Source organism: Myotis yumanensis, unplaced genomic scaffold (genome assembly GCF_028538775.1).
Source record: "Myotis yumanensis isolate MYYU_CA2020_CCGP unplaced genomic scaffold, mMyoYum1.0.hap1 SCAF_6, whole genome shotgun sequence".
Lineage (NCBI taxonomy): Eukaryota > Metazoa > Chordata > Mammalia > Chiroptera > Vespertilionidae > Myotis > Myotis yumanensis.
The window spans coordinates 11,621,507-11,641,294 of record NW_027223757.1 but is presented as its reverse complement, the minus strand read 5'-3'; the positions used below and the strand labels follow the sequence as shown (position 1 = coordinate 11,641,294).

The 19,788-nt window shown below is 43.0% G+C and overlaps 1 protein-coding gene across 1 annotated transcript in view; it reads right to left on the bottom strand.

Moving 5' to 3' along the window:
• Window positions 1-531: 531 nt before the first annotated feature.
• DCBLD1 (discoidin, CUB and LCCL domain containing 1) overlaps window positions 532-19,788 on the bottom strand; it is a 55,934-nt gene continuing 36,677 nt past the window's right edge. Inside the window, 10 exon segments of the mRNA XM_070417545.1 lie at window positions 532-2,623; window positions 4,123-4,242; window positions 6,987-7,036; window positions 7,263-7,341; window positions 9,712-9,813; window positions 9,914-10,061; window positions 10,566-10,690; window positions 11,062-11,268; window positions 12,375-12,415; window positions 19,267-19,400. Coding sequence (XP_070273646.1) covers window positions 2,121-2,623; window positions 4,123-4,242; window positions 6,987-7,036; window positions 7,263-7,341; window positions 9,712-9,813; window positions 9,914-10,061; window positions 10,566-10,690; window positions 11,062-11,268; window positions 12,375-12,415; window positions 19,267-19,400 — 1,509 coding nt within the window. The 3' untranslated portion in view covers window positions 532-2,120.

Below are 19,788 nucleotides of genomic sequence, written 5' to 3'. Positions count from 1 at the left end.
GGCCTCCCTAGGGTTATCCTTGCCATTGTTTAAGGCAGTTTTACTTCCACCTGGGCTGTAACAAATGGGTTGCAAGCTTCTGAGGCAGAAAAATAGGAGAACTAAAGAAAAATTAAAAATGGATTTTTTTTTCAGGGGGAAGACAAAATGAACTGCCAGCTACTGGTAAACTAATCATGAACCAGTAGAGTAAAAAGCATGTTCAAAATAAGAAATAAGGGAGAAAAGCCTCCCTCTTTTCCCACTGTAAATCTTTTCCACTCCTTGCTGCCTCGGAGCCTCTCTCTGCCAAAATGCAAGTGATGTGGCTGATTCCACTGCGGTAGCAGGCAAGCTCTCGTCTGGCCTCTGCTTGTGCTAATCTGGTCGTCTTCGTTGATTCCCACAACTCGCCCCGCCTTCAGCTATTGTGTGGTCGATCGGAGTTTGGAACCAAGACCCATCTGACCCAAGCCCATGCTTCTTGCACTGTGCCACTTGTCTGTTTTGGGAGCCTGAGCCACAAGTAGACACCAATGAGAGGCATAGGCCTTTGACTTGGCATAGTTTATTATATTAGTATGAATATAAAACCATGTAAATGCCACAAAGTATCCCATTTATGCTCCAAAATAACCAACAGATAGTCTGTGACATTCCAGCACCCTCACTATTATAATATTTATATTTTTCACAGAAAGTTATAATCATACAGGTAAGATTATAATACATTATTTAGAGAAAGGATGTTTTTGGGTCCACGAGTGTAGATAAAAACAAACAAACATATATATTTTCCTCTTTGGCAAAAGAGGTGAAATCCTCCACAGTGATCTCACGAAGCAAACTCAAATAAAAGCCACTGGAGATGAGGTACAGCTGAGGTCTGGGCTCATGGGGAATTGGACACATACTTCGGAAAAGTGTTCCTTACAAAATCAGTTCAGTTCCCAACCACCTCAGCATAACGAGGTCTCCTTAGATTCGGCCTCGGTCACTTCTGTAAGAACACAGAGTACAATGTGCTCTTTCTGGAAAAGAGAAAAAAGGCATGAAGAGTGTGGGCGTCTGGCCTCAGCAATATTTTTACTCTGAGGTACAAAAGCACCCGACACAGTGATTCAGACGGGAATTGCTGTGCCACCTTCATTTTGTTGGGAGAGCCAGCCCTCTGGGTTGCTGCCCGTCTCAGCATCTGGCTTTGCAGGTAGTTTGTAAAGATGGATGTGCATGTGAAAGCCAGCCTCTGCCAGGTCTGACCTGAGGAAGAAGCAGAGTGTGATGAAGGCCAGTTTCTCTGGGAGGCAGGTCTCTGGGGCGGGGCAGGGAGGTCCCCGGAGACAGAGGCCTGCCCAGTGCAGGCCCGGACCCGCCACTGCACACCCCCACCTGAACCGGAATCTAAAGGACCAGCAGTTGCTGAGGTGGTTGTGTGTGTGTGTGTGTGTGTGTGCACGTGTGTGTGTGTGTGTGTGTGTGTGTAATCTACAATCATAATTGTTAACAACCACCCTGGTGTGCTTTTCATGCTTCAAGTAATTTAATTCCTTCCAGGAGAAGAATGCTAACAATGCTTTTAGTTCTAGTTATCAAAGGAAAGGAAATGAGACACAATAACAAGATTAAGTTTAAACAGACCCGCTGCTAACACAGTATCGGAGGAAATATCTTTAAAAAGTGAACACAGTATTATATACGTTTTTGCAACAGCTGCATTCTCCCGCTTAACCTCTGTGCAGAGCTCAAATCCGATAAAGCGAACTTAAGTTACTTTCACTCTTGTTAAATACAACTCTGTACAGACTGCACATTGCACACCAGAGCAGCTCAATATCACAGTTAGAGACATGAAAATGCCATCTAAAAATTTTCATGTCTAATAAAATTTTTTCTAGTCTAACAAAACCCAACAGACTCGCGCCCAAAGGGTCAGAACAAAACCAACTGCACAACTTTGTAAACAGTATGAGAGGTGGTCGCTGGGACTCCACCGCAGGATCCTATTAAATCACACAATCACACCTACACTCACACTCACAATCACATACACTCACACACACACAATCACACACACAGCTCCCTTCCTCCAGCGCCGCGCACAGCCCAGTGCTCAGTACCACAGCAGGCTTTTCACATTGTGTTCACAGCAGAGCGGTCACGGCCGTCTGGTTGAGGGGTTTGAGGCAGTCTCGGGGGGCGGAGTAAGCATCATGCGTGGGGGGCTGGCAGTCGGGCTGTGCGCACTCCGCGGATAAGCAGCCCCCGGCTTTGGGCTGATCGTAGCCGGGGTCGGGGCCGGTGGGCACCGGGCTCTGTGGACTTTGATAGCCCAGGTTCGTGGCGCCCTCTCCGGCGGCGGAGGCTGCAGAGAAGTTGCCAGAAGACAGGGAGTGCTTGTGCGTGGGCACGCGGTAGCCGCTCTGCGCCGAGAAGGTGTGCGCGCGGGCCAGGTGCCGCTCCACGATGGGCGTGGCGTACTCGGGCTCGGGGTTGGTCAAGGGCAGCGCGTACTCGTGGCTGCCGGGGAGAGGGCAGCGGTAGTGGCTGCTGGCCTCGGCCTCCTGGGCCTCGGTGTCCATGGGCCGGAAGGTGGAGCCCTTCCTGGTGACCGTCCCAGTGCCGATCATGACAGGCAGCTGGTAATCTGAAAGCAGAAGAGCAGAAGACACGTCACGGGTGCGCCACGCGGGCGCACGCATGGGCAAGGCCGCTGTTTGCAGGGGAGGGTGCTCTACTCAACCTACCCTCTACTGAGAGCTTGTGGGCCAGGCACTATGAGGGAGACCAAGAGGTACAAGGCACAGGTAGAGTTTGGTTGGGGAGATGCTCATCTTTGCCCCTGAGGCATCTCAGACAACCTTTCCACTGGCACCTCGCAGACTTTGATATACACTGAGTGGCCAGATTATTATGACCACCCCACCAGTAGAATGAAGTGAATTAGTTATGCAAATAATAATAATAATAAAACCTTGAGAGTATTTGCTTAGGAAGTTATTCTGTATTTTTGGAAGTGTCAATGAAGTACCGATGGGGTGGTCATAATAATCTGGCCACTCAGTGCGTACATGCACCACCTGGGGACTTCCGGTTTAGCAGGCCTGGGGCGCGGCCTGAAAAGCTGCATTTCTAGGGAGAGCCTGGTGCTGCTGATCCCCAGCACACACCCTGAGAAGTCAGAAGCTAGAGCAGCGCTGCTACTAGAGTGTGGTCTGGAGATGCCTGCATTATCTGAGCGCTGCCTGTGACAAATCTGCAGAGAGAGGGTCACACAAACTGAGAGCAAGTGTTTAGAAACCTACAGCAATTGGAGAGAGTAATTTTATGTCCCTTAGTCTTATAAAAAAAATTAGAGCTTTGTAAACTGTATGTCTTTTTGAAAACTTCCTTACAACTAATTCATATTGTATTTTACAAAAGTATTAGTCCTGGATGGATTAGAAATTTAAAAAAAAAAGCAAAAAAGCAAAAATTGGATCTTTCCCCACAGACAGTTTGAAAAGCTTAACTCGCAATGCTCATTGATCAGGGATGCCCAGGCCATTCTAACACCGGACGGGTTTTTCATCTCTTCTCCCCTCTCCTCAAGGGCAGGAGCCGTACTTAACTCATCGTTAGTCCCTCTTTCCTAGTGCCTTAATCAAAACCTATAACAAAACAGATCAATTAAGTTTCCAGATTTCAGTGGTACTTCAGGGCCATTACAGCCCCTGCAGGTGTAAGAGCCTCCTCGGCTGAATGGGGCTCTTGAGAAATACCTCAGTGTCAGTTTGCAACTCTGTACAGAATGCAGAAAGAAAACTTCACACACTACTGATTTAAATATGCGTGTGTATTTTTTTATTGATTTCAGAAAGAGGAAGGGAGAAGGGGAGAGAGATAGAAACATCCATGAGGAGAGAGAATCATCTATTAGCTGCCTCCTGCTCGCCCTCTACTGGGGATTGGGAACACAACTTGGGTATGTGTGCTGACCTGGAATAGAACCATGACCTCCTGGTTCATGGGCCGACACTCAACCCCTAAGGCATACCAGCTGGGCCACACATTACTGATTTAGAGGACCCCAACTAAACAGCAGGATTTTAGTCTTATTTTTCTCCTGGTCTCCCCTCTCCCAACAAGAAGAGGCCTGACACTTACCCGCCATATCCCTTGTGATGAGATCTAACTTTTGTGTCACCTCCTTCTCATTATCATAGCTGATGGTAAACTCAGCTGACTGATGTCTGGCAAAGGGATGTTTAATCTGCTTCCAACAGTCTGGAACAAAGATGACAGGAAATAAGGTGATAGCTTAGAAGTACAGCACACATTCTCCACTGCTCCATGACGTGTTCCTCCATGAGCCACAGGTCAGGCTGCCTTTGCCGGCTGACCTTGTGATAAGCTCACAGGCACATGCTTCAGGTATGCGTGTTAGAAACAGCACACTGAGGCTGTTATATCCACAGCAAACACAATTCCAGCCATGCTTTCCACTGTGCCTTTAAAATGTATCTGTGTGCCCATCAGGTCCCATATCCTCCCAACGTTAGACCACCTGGTTTTCCATGACAGTTGTGACCCCAAGGAATCAACACAGCTGGCTGTTTAGACCCAGTGAAGGTGGAGTCCCAAGCTGTTTCTGAGATTCTCAGCGTCTCTGCCCATGGCCTTCTCTCTGGACTGCTGCCGACACATTGCTTGGGCATCTTGTGTCCTAAGGATTCTCTGAAACCCAAACACAAGCCCTGCCTAGTCCTTCCCCCACTTTCCCAGAGAGCAAAATACAAGGCAAAATACAAGGGAAGCCTGCAGATGCTGAGTGCTGGACAGTGTTAAGGTCACAGTTCACAGATGGGGCTTTTATAACTTCTCCTTGATTACAGGCAATGTGTTGGCCTAAACTCCAGTGCCAAAAAGAAGGAAAAAGAATGTTGATAAATGATGGGATGAAGTTGAACAAAAGTAAAAGTAAACTTCTCTCTGAATTAAAAAGATAAGACACAATATATTCTTTCCTTATAAATTTGCTAACTTAAAGGCTATAGATTTTATTTTATTTTAAAAGACCGAATGGTGGAAAGAACCAAGATGGCGGCATAGGTTAACGCTGGAGTTTGCTGCCTCGAACAACCACTTCAAAAATACAACTAAAAGACGGAACGGACATCACCCAGAACCACAGGAAGGCTGGCTGAGGAGAGATTCTACAACTAGAAGTAAAGAGAAATCCATACCGAGACTCAGAGGAGGCGCAGTGCGGAGGTGAAATACTAAGGTGCGGAGGTGCACGTGGAGCAGGCCGGCGGTGGAGGGCGCGGTTGTCGTTTTCAATCGGGAGGGAGTTTCAGACTCTGAGCTCCAGATCTGGGCAAGTCTCTAGGGACCCAGACTTAAACGGGAGAAGCAGGAAGGCAGCTTTCTCTCTGAGGTTTGCAGCGGTGGCAGAGCCGCTGGGGACGGAACTGAGAGCAGCCATAACTGCTCCCTCCACCCCGACCTGTAGATCCCCTGGGACCTGCCCTGCCCAAGCCCTGCACAGAGGCATTTGCCGGATAGCCTCAGGCAAAGGCTAGATTAGCACCGCCCTAGAGATTCATCACAGAAGCCCTCCCACTGCAGACACAGCTGACTCTCATAGCCAGTTAACCTGGAGGTCAATCCACCCCTAGTATTGCCGACAACAATTAAGGATTAACTACAACAAGACTGTGCACAAAGACCACAAGGGGGTGCACCAAGAAAGCATAAACAATGCGGAGACAAAAAAACATGACAGAAATGGAGGATATAGAGCTAAAAAACGCACTTTTGAGGGCTTTCAATAATTTGCTAGAAACTGCCAATAAACTTGATGAGAGCCTCAAGAAATCTAATGAGACCCTCGATGTTGTGATAAAGAACCAACTAGAAATTAAGCATTCACTGACTGAAATAAAGAATATTATACAGACTCCCAACAGCAGACCAGAGGAGCGCAAGAATCAAGTCAAAGATTTGAAATATGAAGAAGCAAAAAACACCCAACCGGAAAAGCAAAATGAAAAAAGAATCCGAAAATAGTGTAAGGAGCCTCTGGGACAGTTTCAAACACACCAACATTAGAATTATAGGGGTACCAGAAGATGAGAGACAGCAAGATATTGAAAACCTATTTGAAGAAATAATGACAGAAAACTTCCCCCACCTGGTGAAAGAAATGGACTTGCAGGTCCAAGAAGCGCAGAGAACCCCAAACAAAAGGAATCCAAAGAGGACCACACCAAGACACATCATCATTAAAATGCCAAGAGCAAAAGACAAAGAGAGAATCTTAAAAGCACCAAGAGAAAGAGACTCAATTACCTACAAGGGAATACCCATACGACTGTCAGCTGATTTCTCAACAGAAACTTTGCAGGCCAGAAGGGAATGGCAAGAAATATTCAAAGTGATGAACACCAAGAACCTACAACCAAGATTACTTTATCCAGCAAAGCTATCATTCAGAATTGAAGGTCAGATAAAGAGCTTCACAGATAAGGAAAAGCTAAAGGAGTTCATCACCACTAAACCAGTATTATACGAAATGCTGAAAGGTATCCTTTAAGAAGAGGAAGAAGAAGAAAAAGGTAAAGATACAAATTATGAACAACAAACATGCATCTATCAACAAGTGAATCTAAGAATCAAGTGAATAAATAATCTGATGTACAGAATGAACTGGTGATTATAATGAATCAGGGACATAGAAAGGGAATGGACTGACTATTCTTGGGGGGGGAAAGGAGTGGGAGATGCGGGAAGAGACTGGACAAAAATCGTGCACCTATGGATGAGGACAGTGGGTAGGGAGTGAGGGCGGAGGGTGGGGCGGGAACTGGGAGGAGGGGAGTTGGGGAGGGGAAAAAAGAGGAACAAATGTAATCTGAACAATAAAGATTTAATTAAAAAAAGAAAAGAAAAGACCGAATGGTGCTTTTAATCAGCAAATCCTATCCCTTCCTCAAAGAATAAAATTGAAGATAGAAATTTCAACCCACCTGTTTTTTGGGCTTTAGCAGATGCATAAGGAGTTCCTTTCTTCTTCCTCCTAACAAGACAAAAAAATCCTACTGAAAAGGTTTCTAAATGATAAGTACTGTTTATAAAATAATACTTGAAACTATCAACCTCTAACCAACATGTTTGTAAAATACAAGTTAATATTTTATCTTGGAAGGAGTAATGTTGTCTTTCTCCACATGAGCATCTGCAGGGTAAACTTTTTGTTTTTGTGACTGTTTACATAAGTAGAGAAGAAATGTAAAGTCACGTACTTTCTAAGGACCGCAGGGATTCCAACAATCAGCAGGGCAAGGAGCAGCAGAGGAACAGCCACCATTGCGACCTTTACTCCTAAGAGTGGAAGCAGCACATTACAACAGAAACGACCTGCAACCCCATTTCATGATCTAAAACTCAACCTTGATTTGAAAATTCTTCAAAGGGTTAATGCACGAGGAAATAAATGCATTTATGGTCATTGGAAAGCAAGAAAAAAGAATTCAAAATTCTGGTTAAGGTTTAGGGAAGTAAAAGTCATTCCCTTCCCCCTACTTCCAAACCAGTTTTCTTCTTTTTAAATAATTTAATTTTTTTTCAGTTACAGTTGACATGCAATATTATATTAGTTTCAGGTGTAAAACATAGTGATTAGACATTTATATAACTTATTAGGTGATCACCCCAACAAGTGTAGTACCCATCTGACACCAGCCATGTAGTTATTATAGCTATTTACATCCTCATGACTTTTTATGACTGACAATATGGAACTTTAATCCTTTCCCCTTTTACACCCATTCCCCAACCCCCCTCCCAGGAGTCTGTTTCTTTGCTTATTTTGTTGTTGTTTTTTTAGATTCCACATATAAATGAAAAAACATGGTACTTGTCTTTCAATGTCTGACTTATTTCCCTTAGCATATTACCCTCTGATCCATCCATGTTGTCACAAATGGCAAGATTTCATTCCGAAAGGGAGTTTTCAATGTTCTTTGGGGATTAACATTTACTCTGAACTTGTTGCTTGGTCCATATTAGACTCCCAAAGTCAGAACTGAGGGGAAGGTTTTTTTTGTTTTTTTTAAATATATTTTATTGCTTTTTTACAGAGAGGAAGGGAGAGGGATAGAGAGTTAGAAACATCAATGAGAGAGAAGCATCGATCAGCTGCCTCCCGCACACCCACCACTGGGGATGTGCCTGCAACCAAGGTACATGCCCTTGACCAGAATCAAACCTGGGACCCTTCAGTCTCCAGACCGACGCTCTATCCAGTGAGCCAAACCGGCCAGGGCGAGGGGAAGGTTTAAAGCTGTCCCGCCCAGCCAGGAGCTATTCAGGCAGGTAAAGAATTCAGCCACGTGGAGCTGCTCCCTCGGCTCAAGCAGCCAGTTCCCCCTGATAGTGGGCAGTTGGGACCTGGACGCTAACAGAGGCCTGGGGACCTGGGCTTCTCATTACCAGAGCTCTGGACCGAAAGGAAATACTAATATAGCCTGCTGGCCTCAAAAAGCAGTTCCACCCTGCTGCACAAAACAGCAGGCCATGTCTTCCTACAACTCTTTCTGCTTTAAAAAAGGAGGCCACTTTACCAGGCACTGTGGCAGGTCCCAAGCTTGTAGGAAGTATACTAACTATACATAAGGAGAAGTATTTGTTCTTCACCCTTCTCTACCTGTGACCCTTGGGAAGAAAACATAGAGACAACCAGGAGTGGAAAAGTGTTGTTCATGCAAGAAAGAATAAGGGACTAAGAAATTTATAGAAATATCTGTGGTGTTATTTATAAAAGTAAAAATTTGGGAAAAATTTAACAACTTAAACATCTAACAATAAGGGAATGGTTAACTAAATAATGGGATTTCCGTATGAAAAAACACTATTAAAGATACTAATAATTGTGCTTTTCAACTACTTAATAACATTGAAAATGCTTATAATACCATGTTGAGTGAAAAATATATGCTACAAAACAATATATGTTGTGCTGTCATTTTGTCTCAAAGTTATACATATAAGTATAATTGATTTGATATAGTGGAATTTGGTGATTATGGAAGCTGATTCATAGCATTTATATTTATATTATTTTTTTCTCTAATCTTTCCGAATTTTATAAAATTAATATACAAATTATTTTATACACTGAAAAAAGAAATGTCCTTTTAATGTTCAATACTTGAATAAATTATATACACTTATATGTTTAGAATTCAAAAAGTATATAAAGGTATAGAATAAATGTATCTCCTACCTCTATTTCTCCTCCACAAAAAGCCAAATTATGTTTCCTGACACTGTTCCAGAAATACTAAAATAAGTATATTCATCTTTATTTTTCCTTTTTTACACACATATTAGAGTGCTAGACGGACTGTTCTATACCTTGCTTATTTATTTTAGTTGTCAATTTATCTCAGAGAACTTTCTAGATTACTAACACATTTTTTTCATGGCTAAAGAGTATACTGTTGCATGGATTTATTATTTTTCCATAAAATGTTTACCTAGCATTTGAAGGGCAAACACTAACTTTTCTACTTACAGTACCACAATGAGTAGTTGTAGATATACATCATTTACACATGTGCCGTTATCGCTGAAACATCTGCTTCCAGTCATTTATATGACAAAGAAAAGAAATTCTGTTGAAGCTACTGTAACATTGGATGGAGTACCAGCTATACTCCTGAGGAAATCACAAAACAGTAAGTGCTCTACCTGTGGACATTTCTCCAGAGGGGATGAGTTTTGTGATTGTCTCGTCTTCTCTTTCCGTTGAATTGGAACTGGTTTTGCGCCACACCCATGAATCATTGTTACCTGAGAGAGAAGAGATATTGGAAAAACCACATTAGTAACAACAATTTGGGAAAGGAGATGGCCAGAATCAAACGACTTACTAACCCACCGAGACTCCTACCTTGTGTAATCGGGCAACCAATGAGCTCGACCTTCAAGGCAATCTTCTGGTTCCGCGTCTGGGGGATGACCCGCAGGTATCTGGCCACGATTGGAGGGATGAAATTGTTCATCACTGGATCCCGAAAATTCAAGTTGCCCCGAAACACCTGTGGAAACAGGTAACCTTCTCCTGAAGATTCTATTCGTCAGATTTTAGATCTTTATCAACCCATTCAGACCTGGTTACAGGATTCTATGTCTTGCTTTTTTTTTTTTTTAAGACACTCTTGATATCAAAGATACAAGGTTCTGCCAAGACCGGTTTGGCTCAGTGGATAAAGCGTCGGCCTGTGGACTGAAAGATCCCAGGTTCGATTCCGGTCAAGGGCATGTACCTTGGTTGCGGGCACATCCCCAGTAGGAGATGTGCAGGAGGCAGCTGATCGATGTTTCTCTCTCATCAATATTTCTAACTCTATCCCTCTCCCTTCCTCTCTGTAAAAAACCAATAAAAATATATTTAAAAAAAAAAAAAAGATACAAGGTTCTGTAAAGAAAGGCCAAGTCACCTGACTAAGCTGGGACTGAGAACCTGTTTTCTGGAAGCATGCTGATGAAACAGTTGGAGGCTTGATCTCCTGCTCAGTTCTTTCCTCCAAAGTTTCTCCTACCTTTTTTTCATTATTCACAGTTCCTTTGTAGGTCCGCCACTTGGAGTTGTTGGTTTTGAAGTTCATCATAAAACTCTTAATATAAAAGTTGAAATTTGGATGTGTGGATTCTGTGGTCCTAATTCCTTGTAAAAAAAAATATCATTTATAAATTAGTTTTAAAAATACATTACATACAGCATGTATTTTAACTTCAGGTTTCTTTTTCCCCCACTCATGTGAAATCTCAAATCATTTCACCGGCCAACGTTTCTTATTTGCATTTAGAAACCTGATCACAGATGAGTGTTTTCATACTGATATGCCATAAAAAGTATCACCACTGAGGTATCACCTCTCTGGTCCATACATTCATATTTACAACCCACATGCAGGTTCTTCCACCGAGACAATGTGGAGATTAAGACGTAGCGGACTTTGAGGCATCTATTTAATCAGAAACATAACTGCAATCCCGAGTCGTTTTGCAGCTGTGAAACTGCACTTGTGTCAGTACCTGTTACTCTCTTCTCCTCTCCCAAATCTATTTCCAGCCACTCTTGCTTGTGGTTCTTGCTGCTGTCCCCCAAAGACCATGATGGGCCGTGGTCCTGACGTCGGGCTTGGCCAGAAGACCAATGAACTTGCTCTCTAGACTCATCGACCCACTGCCAAGAATCTCTGATTTGCCCATCTGTTTCCAAACTTAAGGATGTGCTGCAACCTAGGAGAAAAGAGCACTGAAATATTTCAGATATACAACCCAGCAATAGTCAGTTGTTTTACTTCCATTGTGACAGCAAATCAATTATTCAGTTGCTAGTATTTTAATGACTCAGTCTGCATTTGACTCCCTTGTACTACATCTCTTGAAATTGTTGCTGCTTTTGTTTTCAATGGACCTTATTGAAGTCACATTCCCTATAGGTGCCATCTCTTTGTCCCTCGTGTAGACTTCCCTTTCTGACCTAAATTCATCCTGAGTTTAACAAAGTGCCAGGGGCCTTAAAGGCTTAAAATACTGAGGTTCTTGTCTATTCCACTCTCTGTACCTTGAAGAGCAGGTACGTCAACTGCTCTGAAGATCAGTAAATTGAACCTGACATCCACCCTTTGGACCTTTGCTATACCATGTCCAAGGCCATGTGGAGGTGTCAAGTAAAGGCCGCACTCCTCCTCCTGGACAAGGAAGACATCATATTGTTCTTCTTAAAATATCCCACTTTATGAGAGTGAGAATATTACACAGACTATCTTACACAATGGAGGGGACAAAAGCCTTTATTTTATATACTCATGTTCGATAACTTAATTCAAGAAACCTACCAACCAAATTGTACTACTTAAAAGCTTTTCTGGCCCTGGCCGGGTAGCTTAGTTGGTCTGAGTGTTGTCCGATATGTCAAGGTGCAGGTTCAATCCCTGGTCAGGGCATATAAAGGAAGCGACCAATGAATGCATAAATAAGTGGAACAAAAAATAGACCTCTCTCTCAAAAAAAAATTTTTTTAAAGCAATTTCTGTTAAAATTGAACATGGAATTTATCTTAAAAGTAAATGTCATTTCAAATTTTCATTCTTTTTTGGCAAAAGTTTGAAAGAGCTTAGATTATAAAGAAAAATATTTTCTGCTTAACATTAATATTAATTGGGCTTATTGTCTTGTGTGTTTTTAAGTCACAGCATACTTGGTGATGTGTGACCTGGGGGGGAGGGGTGTGGGGGGGACGGGACAAAATCCTTTAAACTGTATCATCTGAGGGATATGGAAGAATAAACTACCATGAGGAATTGAAAATATCAAATTCTTAAGAAAAGCATGATCCTTACCGTTGGAGGCAAACAGAAATCGCTTGTCTGACAGGGAACCACTGAAATAGTAAACACAAACAGAGGGAGTGAGCTGCTTACCTGACTCTTAATGACTGGTACAGCGCTATAGCACAGGGCTCACAGAGCCTCCCCACACCCCATGTGATTGGCATAGCCCCCAGCAAGGCCACTGCTATCAGCCTCATCACTGGCATTCAATATTAGGCCCAGCAAAGGTAAGCAACTTTCCTAAATTCACATAGGTGACTAGAGTGCAGGACTCTGAGACACTGCTTATGAATAAAAATCTTTGGATTTGAGAAGAAATGCACAGATACAGAGTTTCAGAAACAACCTTAAATCCCAGTCCTATATAATAAAAGCCTAATATGCTAAGTGTCCGATCTTCGACCAGTCACTGACCACCAGGGGGCAGACACTCCGATCGGTAGTTTAGCTTGCTGTTGGGTCTGTCCTGATTGGGACTGGGAGAGAAAGGCCAGACATGCCCTGGAGCCCTCCCACGGTCCCTCCCTGGCCCCAACTGTGCACCAGTGGGGTTCCTCTGCCTGGCCTGTACCCTCTCACAATCCGGGTTCCCTCAGGGGATGTTGGAGAGCCAGTTTTGGCCCCATCCCCACAGGCCAGGCCAAGGGACCCCACTGGTGCACGAATCCATGCACTGGGCCTCTAGTTAATTAACACATTGTGTACGGATCATGAGAATTCTCGCTTATTACACAGTGTTTTACAAAATATCATACTTTAAAAAGATATTAGCTTGTAAGAACATGTAATAAATAACTTCAAAATGCAATGGGTACTTAATTTTAAAGTGTGCCATTAACATTTATGTAAAACGTTTTCTGTAATTGTTTAATAGAAATTTATGTGGGTAAAGCTAGCAATAAAACTACTGGTTAATATATGATGATAGAGACAGAATCACTGCCCTGAATACTTCCTTTGATTTAGCAGTCACCGTAAATGTCCCACTCACTGTCAACAATCAAAGACCATAGCGAGAAGTGAAGAAGCCTGGCCACTTTTAGGAGAACAGCATGCCATTTGCTAACTGCCTTCTCTACAGACTTTTCTACCCCTTTCCTTAGGGGTCCTGTCCCAGTACGTTGTTCTGAACAGCCTCAACCCAGTCTCTCTCTCTGATCACACTTTCGCAACCAGCACCAAGCCATGAAGCAGCGCCTGCTTTTGGATGACAAGGTACAGCTGTCACTGAGAGAAAATTCAGAGCATTTCACTGACTGGCCTGAACTGGCCCTCAATGCTCTAAGAGAGCCCTCCAGCTCATCAGCATTTATCTCTGGACCTCCGGAGCCCTGCTGCCCTACAGCCTGTATTAATCTCATGGGAGAACTTATTAAATCAGCCTTGTTCTGTACTTGCCTTCTTCGGAAGAAAAGAGATTTCTAAGACCTCACACCATATTTAACTTTCTAAAAATCCATCACCAACTCAATGGTGTAAAAATACATAGAACCAATAGAAAATCTGGAACTCTCAAGATTAATCTTATGTACATAGTACTTACTATATTAGATACTAGACGGAAACACAAAAAGGTCGATGTCGCCAACCCTGCGTGGCTCAGTGGTTGAGCGTCAACCTATGATCCAGGAGGTCATGGTTCCATTCCCAGTCAGGGCACATGCCCGGGTTGCGGGCTCGATCCCCAGTGCAGGAGGCAGCCGATCAATGATTCTCTCTCGTCATTGATGTTTCTATTTCTCTCTGCCTTTCCCTTCCTCTCTGACCAATAAAAATATTTTTTTAAAAGGTAGATGTCACTGTGTGTGGCATTATTTTACAATCTGAGAATATGAGTTATATTTTAAATGTTTAACTCTGAATTATACATGGCAAGATTGGACAGAGAGTATGGAACTGTGAAATCCACAGAGAACTCCAAAATAGTTAGGCAAGAGCATGAGTACCTTCCCATCAATGTTTTTCATAGAAGTAACAGGTAGTCAGGCTCTCTGGATTAATATTCTCTTTCATATTCTTTGTCCACCCTCAGGCAGAGACTCCATCAACCCAGGTATTCTACATTAGGTTCTATTATAATCCCTGTACTGAATGAAATGCAGGCACCATTCATTTTTCATATGAGAAAACTCAGACCCAGTTGGGTCAGGGGACTTGACTAAGTTCACATTTGGTGGCAACGCTGGGAGGAGGACCCAGCTCTCCTGACTTTTAAAAAAAGATGCATAATGTTGTATTTCATACTTACATTTTTATTAAGATTTATTTGGAGCCTTTCATTGACTGATTTTCCCATCTTCTCTAATGTTCCTGCACTAAGTATTTCACTTGAAATTTGGCCCAAATAAACCCAAACGATACTGCTGCCAGCCTACACTTGTTCCCACTGCCGGGAAACATTAAGATTTTGCTGCTGTTGTTGAAAAAGAGAAGTTACGGTAAGAAGGGTAACTTTGGAGTGACCCCTGAGAAGAAGATGCCAGGGAAGGCTCAGCTTCTAACAGCTCCTTCCTCACTTTCCTCCATTATCCGTGGGAATGGTTTTTTCCATTGCACTCTGTTGAACTAATTGAAAATGACCATTTAGAGAATTCCATGGGTAAGTGTCCTCTTTTAAAAAAGAAAATGCCCTCAGGATGTGGGGGTTTGGAGGTTTTCACAGATTAGGGTGAATGTACTCAATCAGATTCCAGGAACGGCCAGCCTTCCCAGCGGCTACAGAAGCAATCAAGAATAGTCTGATGTAAACAGAAAGACAAGCCTTCCCGGCCTCTGGTTGGAGCCATCCTCCTCTTGTGAAGTCAGCGCCTCTTCCTGATTCCATTCTGGTCTCCCCAGATCCAGGAAGTAACCTGACCCCGGATGAACCCCAAAAAAGCCCTGGATATTTACTCTAGGGGCTCTTTCTTCCTCAGCTGCAGTGCTTCCTTCTGTGTTTTTTCCTGAACACCAAACAATCATGTGTGGGAACAGAAGTTCAATGACCGCATGTACACTGGTTCCCCAACAGCAAACCAGCACGGATAAAAACAAGTGCTCCCTGAAGATTTGGGAATCTAAATGAATGAAAAAGACTATTGGCCTACAGCTCACTCCTCTCCTAGTGCAAAATCAGAGCTAGAAGGAAGAAGGGACCTTGATAGAATTCTGGATTTTCTATCTACTCACATCAGCACAAAAATTGGATTATCTCTTCAAATAATGATACAGACTGTGAAGCAAAATTTTTCCTAATTCCTTAATGGTTCAGATTTTGGTACTTCTTTTTTGCATTAAAGTTTAATTTCAAATTATATAAAGCAGCTTCACATGTATTAATCTCAATTGATATCGCAGAAGTAATTGAGAACATAATGTTTACTATTATTCAGTGGTTTTAATAATTGTTATTCAAAAGTAAAAGAAAATCTTGTATTTGTACAAGAGAAGCATTCAAATGTATGCAGACACAGGCAAGCAATTCCAAAAAACAGGTTCAAAGCCAAAGGCCAGTTCTTCATTCATGTTGAAGATGGCGGCCCTCAACAAACCTAGGCCACAGCCTGATGCCTTCCTGAGATAGCACTCTAGTATCAATAGAAAAACAACAACAACAACAACAAAAACAACATAAAAAGAAACAGATCCTCAAAAATCAGGGTCAAGCTAACATTTAAAGCTTCCAGGGAACAAGCTATCTCTTTTACTATAAATCAGGATATAATCTTAATGTTCCAAAGAGTTTGAGGCAAATACATTAAGTGAAAGCATATATGTGTATACATGTGTATGCATTAATACACATATAAAATTTCATTTGTATATAGTATATATGTATACACACATATGTACACACACATATACTAGTATATAAATATAAACTTTATTTATTTGAGTAAAGATTTTAGTTTCTAAAGGCATCTGTAAGCTTTTAGACCTTAACTTTAGCACAAATTTAGAACTAATTTGTCTTTGAATGTTTAGATAATATGAAAAAAATACTGTGTGGCCTCTTGTTGTAAAAAAATCCCATCCATAGGGAAAAGCAAATGGGAAGGTCATGGCAGGCAGAGAATGCAAATATAAGGAGGCGAGCCAGCCCATCTGAGCGTGCAGTAAGTGGCCGGGCCTTACTGGCTGACTACCTTTTATAGGTTACACGCAGCATTGCTTTCAACCTCTCCAGTTACCCCCAGTTGCACCCCCAAACTCAGAACTGCCAGTGGGATTTCTGCCTCTTCTCAGTCACTCACCAGCCAGCCTGCTGGACATGAGTTGGATGTGACATGGTGTGCCAACAGCCACCACAACCCCTCTCTGGCATCTCTTCCCTGGTCTTGACTCTACTGCTGCGTCCCCCTAAGCCTTGGGCCTGCCTTCCATCAAACCCAAGGCTTGCCTTCTTCATGAAGGTACCTAACCAACTTCTCCCCTCACTTCAGTCACTGCTTCCCCTCCCCCACTGTAACAGAGTAAAACACTGGTCTCTGACTCCATCTTGTTGAAGCCTGTGTTGGTCCCGTAGCCTTTAAGCTAACAGCTCCTGCTTTGTCTAGCACACAGATATGCTAATCACTAGAGGAATTCTGCTTGATGCCTGAGTTTTAAAATCACAGCCCTCCTATTTCCCCTCCCCTTGACATCAAAGAAGCCTAAACTCTACTTTCTTAAGATGGATTTGAGGATTAGGTCTCCCATCTTCTCGGTTGGAGCCTTTTCAATCAATAAACCTTTCCTTACTCCAAACTAACATTTTCAGTTTTGGCCTTTTGAAGTGTTGAGCACATGGCCTTTGGACTGTAACTTAGTGAGCTTAGGCCAGCGCCCCCAAATCCAGAAATCACTTTTTGTCTCTAAGTGTACTTGTGAGTTTACAAATTGGTTCTTTGAAACATAAAATAAATGTTCTTATAAAAACAATATTATCATTTGTGGTCAAGATCCTCATTTGACACACAATATTACTAAGCCATAATACATTCCAATAAAAAGTAGTAGTGTATCGTTGTAATTAGCTAGTAATTAATATCAGCAAAGGAACAAAGGGAAGGCCAGACATTATAAACAAGGCATTGGGCAGCTTCACTAGGAAGCTGCAACTTTACACACCCCAGGGAACCACCAGCCCATTCCCGGCACATCACTGGGGGAAGGGACTGGACAAAGGGGAAGATGAGTGCATGTGCAGTGAGTGGGGGTGATGCAGGGAAGTTGCCTGTCAGTCAAACCTGGGAACAGAGGTCACTGGCTAGAGGGGGCAGGGCCACTGCAAGCCCGGGAAAATTTGGGAATCCATAGTCCTTCAGACAAAGGAGCTCACTCTCTTGGCTCTCTGGTTCCTTTGGTTTTGCTCCTGCTTCCTGGCATTTGCCCGTGTTCCCTCCAAAGCCATGTGACCTGTGGACCCCACACACAATGGACTGATGGACTGCACCGGGGGACACAAGCTCAGCCAGCCTGATGCCGGATCGGACTATGCCCCAACATGGAACGGAAACTCTTAGCAATGGCTTTACTCCTAGCTCTTCTGAAGCTACAGCTACACTTACTTCTACGGTGGGATGGAGGGAAATGGGACCTTGGAAACTCAGGGGTGTAATTCCACAGAAATAAAGCTTTCTATAATACCTCATCCTTCCATGTGATTTTTAAAAAAATATATTTTATTGATTTTTTTACAGGGAGGAAGGGAGAGGGATAGAGAGTTAGAAACATCGATGAGAGAGAAACATCGATCAGTTGCCTCCTGCACACCCCCTACTGGGGATGTGTCTGCAACCAAGGTACATGCCCTTGACCGGGATCGAACCTGGGACCCTTCAGTCCACAGGCCGATGCTCTATCCACTGACCCAAACTGGATAGGGCATCCATGTGATTTTTAACCAGATAAGATAGTTCACAATCCATTGTGAGAATGGGATAGTAAAACATGATCATGTTCTTTCTGCATGCAAGAGGGGACTAGGGCCGCATGGCAGGGAGAGCTATGCACAAGCTAGCCAGTGGTCGAAGATGTAGGTCCTGACCTACTTTCGGATCCTGAAATGCCTATCACCTCTGTTTTGTGCTATATCCTCAGGACAACGAACATGTGACAACCTGTCAGAAATACCAGAGCCGCAGTCATGGGAAGACATTTCCAGGGGCAGGCAGAGAGTGAGGAAGAGAGATAAACACAGTGGCTTGAAGAGCACTTTTCCCTCACTAGGCATTCATCCAAGGGGAGCCTCCCTCTGGACCATTCCCACTGCCTGTTTACATGTGTGGACATCTGGTCCACAGTTGAGCCTATATTTAGTCCTGATAGCTCTAGTTTTCCATTCCAGAAGCTGAGGAAACCTGAAAGCATTAGAAGCTGAGGCTGAAACATTTAAAGTAATTGACATACATTTTTCTTATGAAGCTACTAAAAAAGCAGAGGATAATAATACCAAACAGAGAAGTAAACAATGTCAACAAAAGTCATTTTTCTTCACTCCGAAGTATTATTCACCCTTAAAAAATTGTCTCTAGGAGTCTTCTGGGGAGTGCCATATTTCAGAATGGGTTTATTTCAGCTTTCCCTTCAGTATCTTCGATAATATTGGAGATTACTAGTAACCAACAAATTCCTGAAACTGAAAAGACTAAAAAGGAATAAGTCTTTGTTCTCTCCAATAAAGTACCTGAGTAGAAGTACTCCTCTGCCCTGGACTTCATATGTGTGCCATTTTAATGTACTTGTCAGCATAACCAGTGAGCTTTCTTATTACTGCATTTACCTTCTTCACAGACACTATAAAATGCTACTGTAACACTCACACATATTTTCCCCAGTTGACAAACCCTTGTCACATGTCTGCTGTTCTTTCAAAATTGTGAGCTAATTATGCCTTGGGGGTTACCTTCCACTCAAAACAAAAGGCAAAGAAAGTACTTACTCCCTTGAGAGCACACCATTGGCCAGGATTCCTTGGTATCGACTTAACCCTTTGTGCTTGAACACGCTGATCTGACCGCCCAGTTCATCTGAGATTATCCCTGCATGAATGGCCGCCTTGCACAATAAAGAGTTCTGAAACACAGCAACACTGTCACTCATGGCTTACTCAAGAATACATTTAAAATATACTGGGAGTTTTCCATTTTGTTAGAACTTGTGGTCAGGATCTCTAACTGACCCATGGCATTGCTTAACTATAATTCATTGAAATAAAAAGTAAAAGAGGGAGGGAAAAGTGTTAATATATCACTATCTCAATGACATCAGAGTCACCATATGTAAGCTGACTAGGTTTGTAGGTAGGTAATTTACGTAGCAATGGTCCTCCCAATGAATAACACCTCCTGGTGGCCATGTCCTTGTGTAGTTACCTCCCACACTGACTCCAAACTGGCCATGCAGCTTGTTCTGTGCAGCTGCACATGTCAGTGAGGCCTCTTTTGACCCTCTGGCCCCAGGT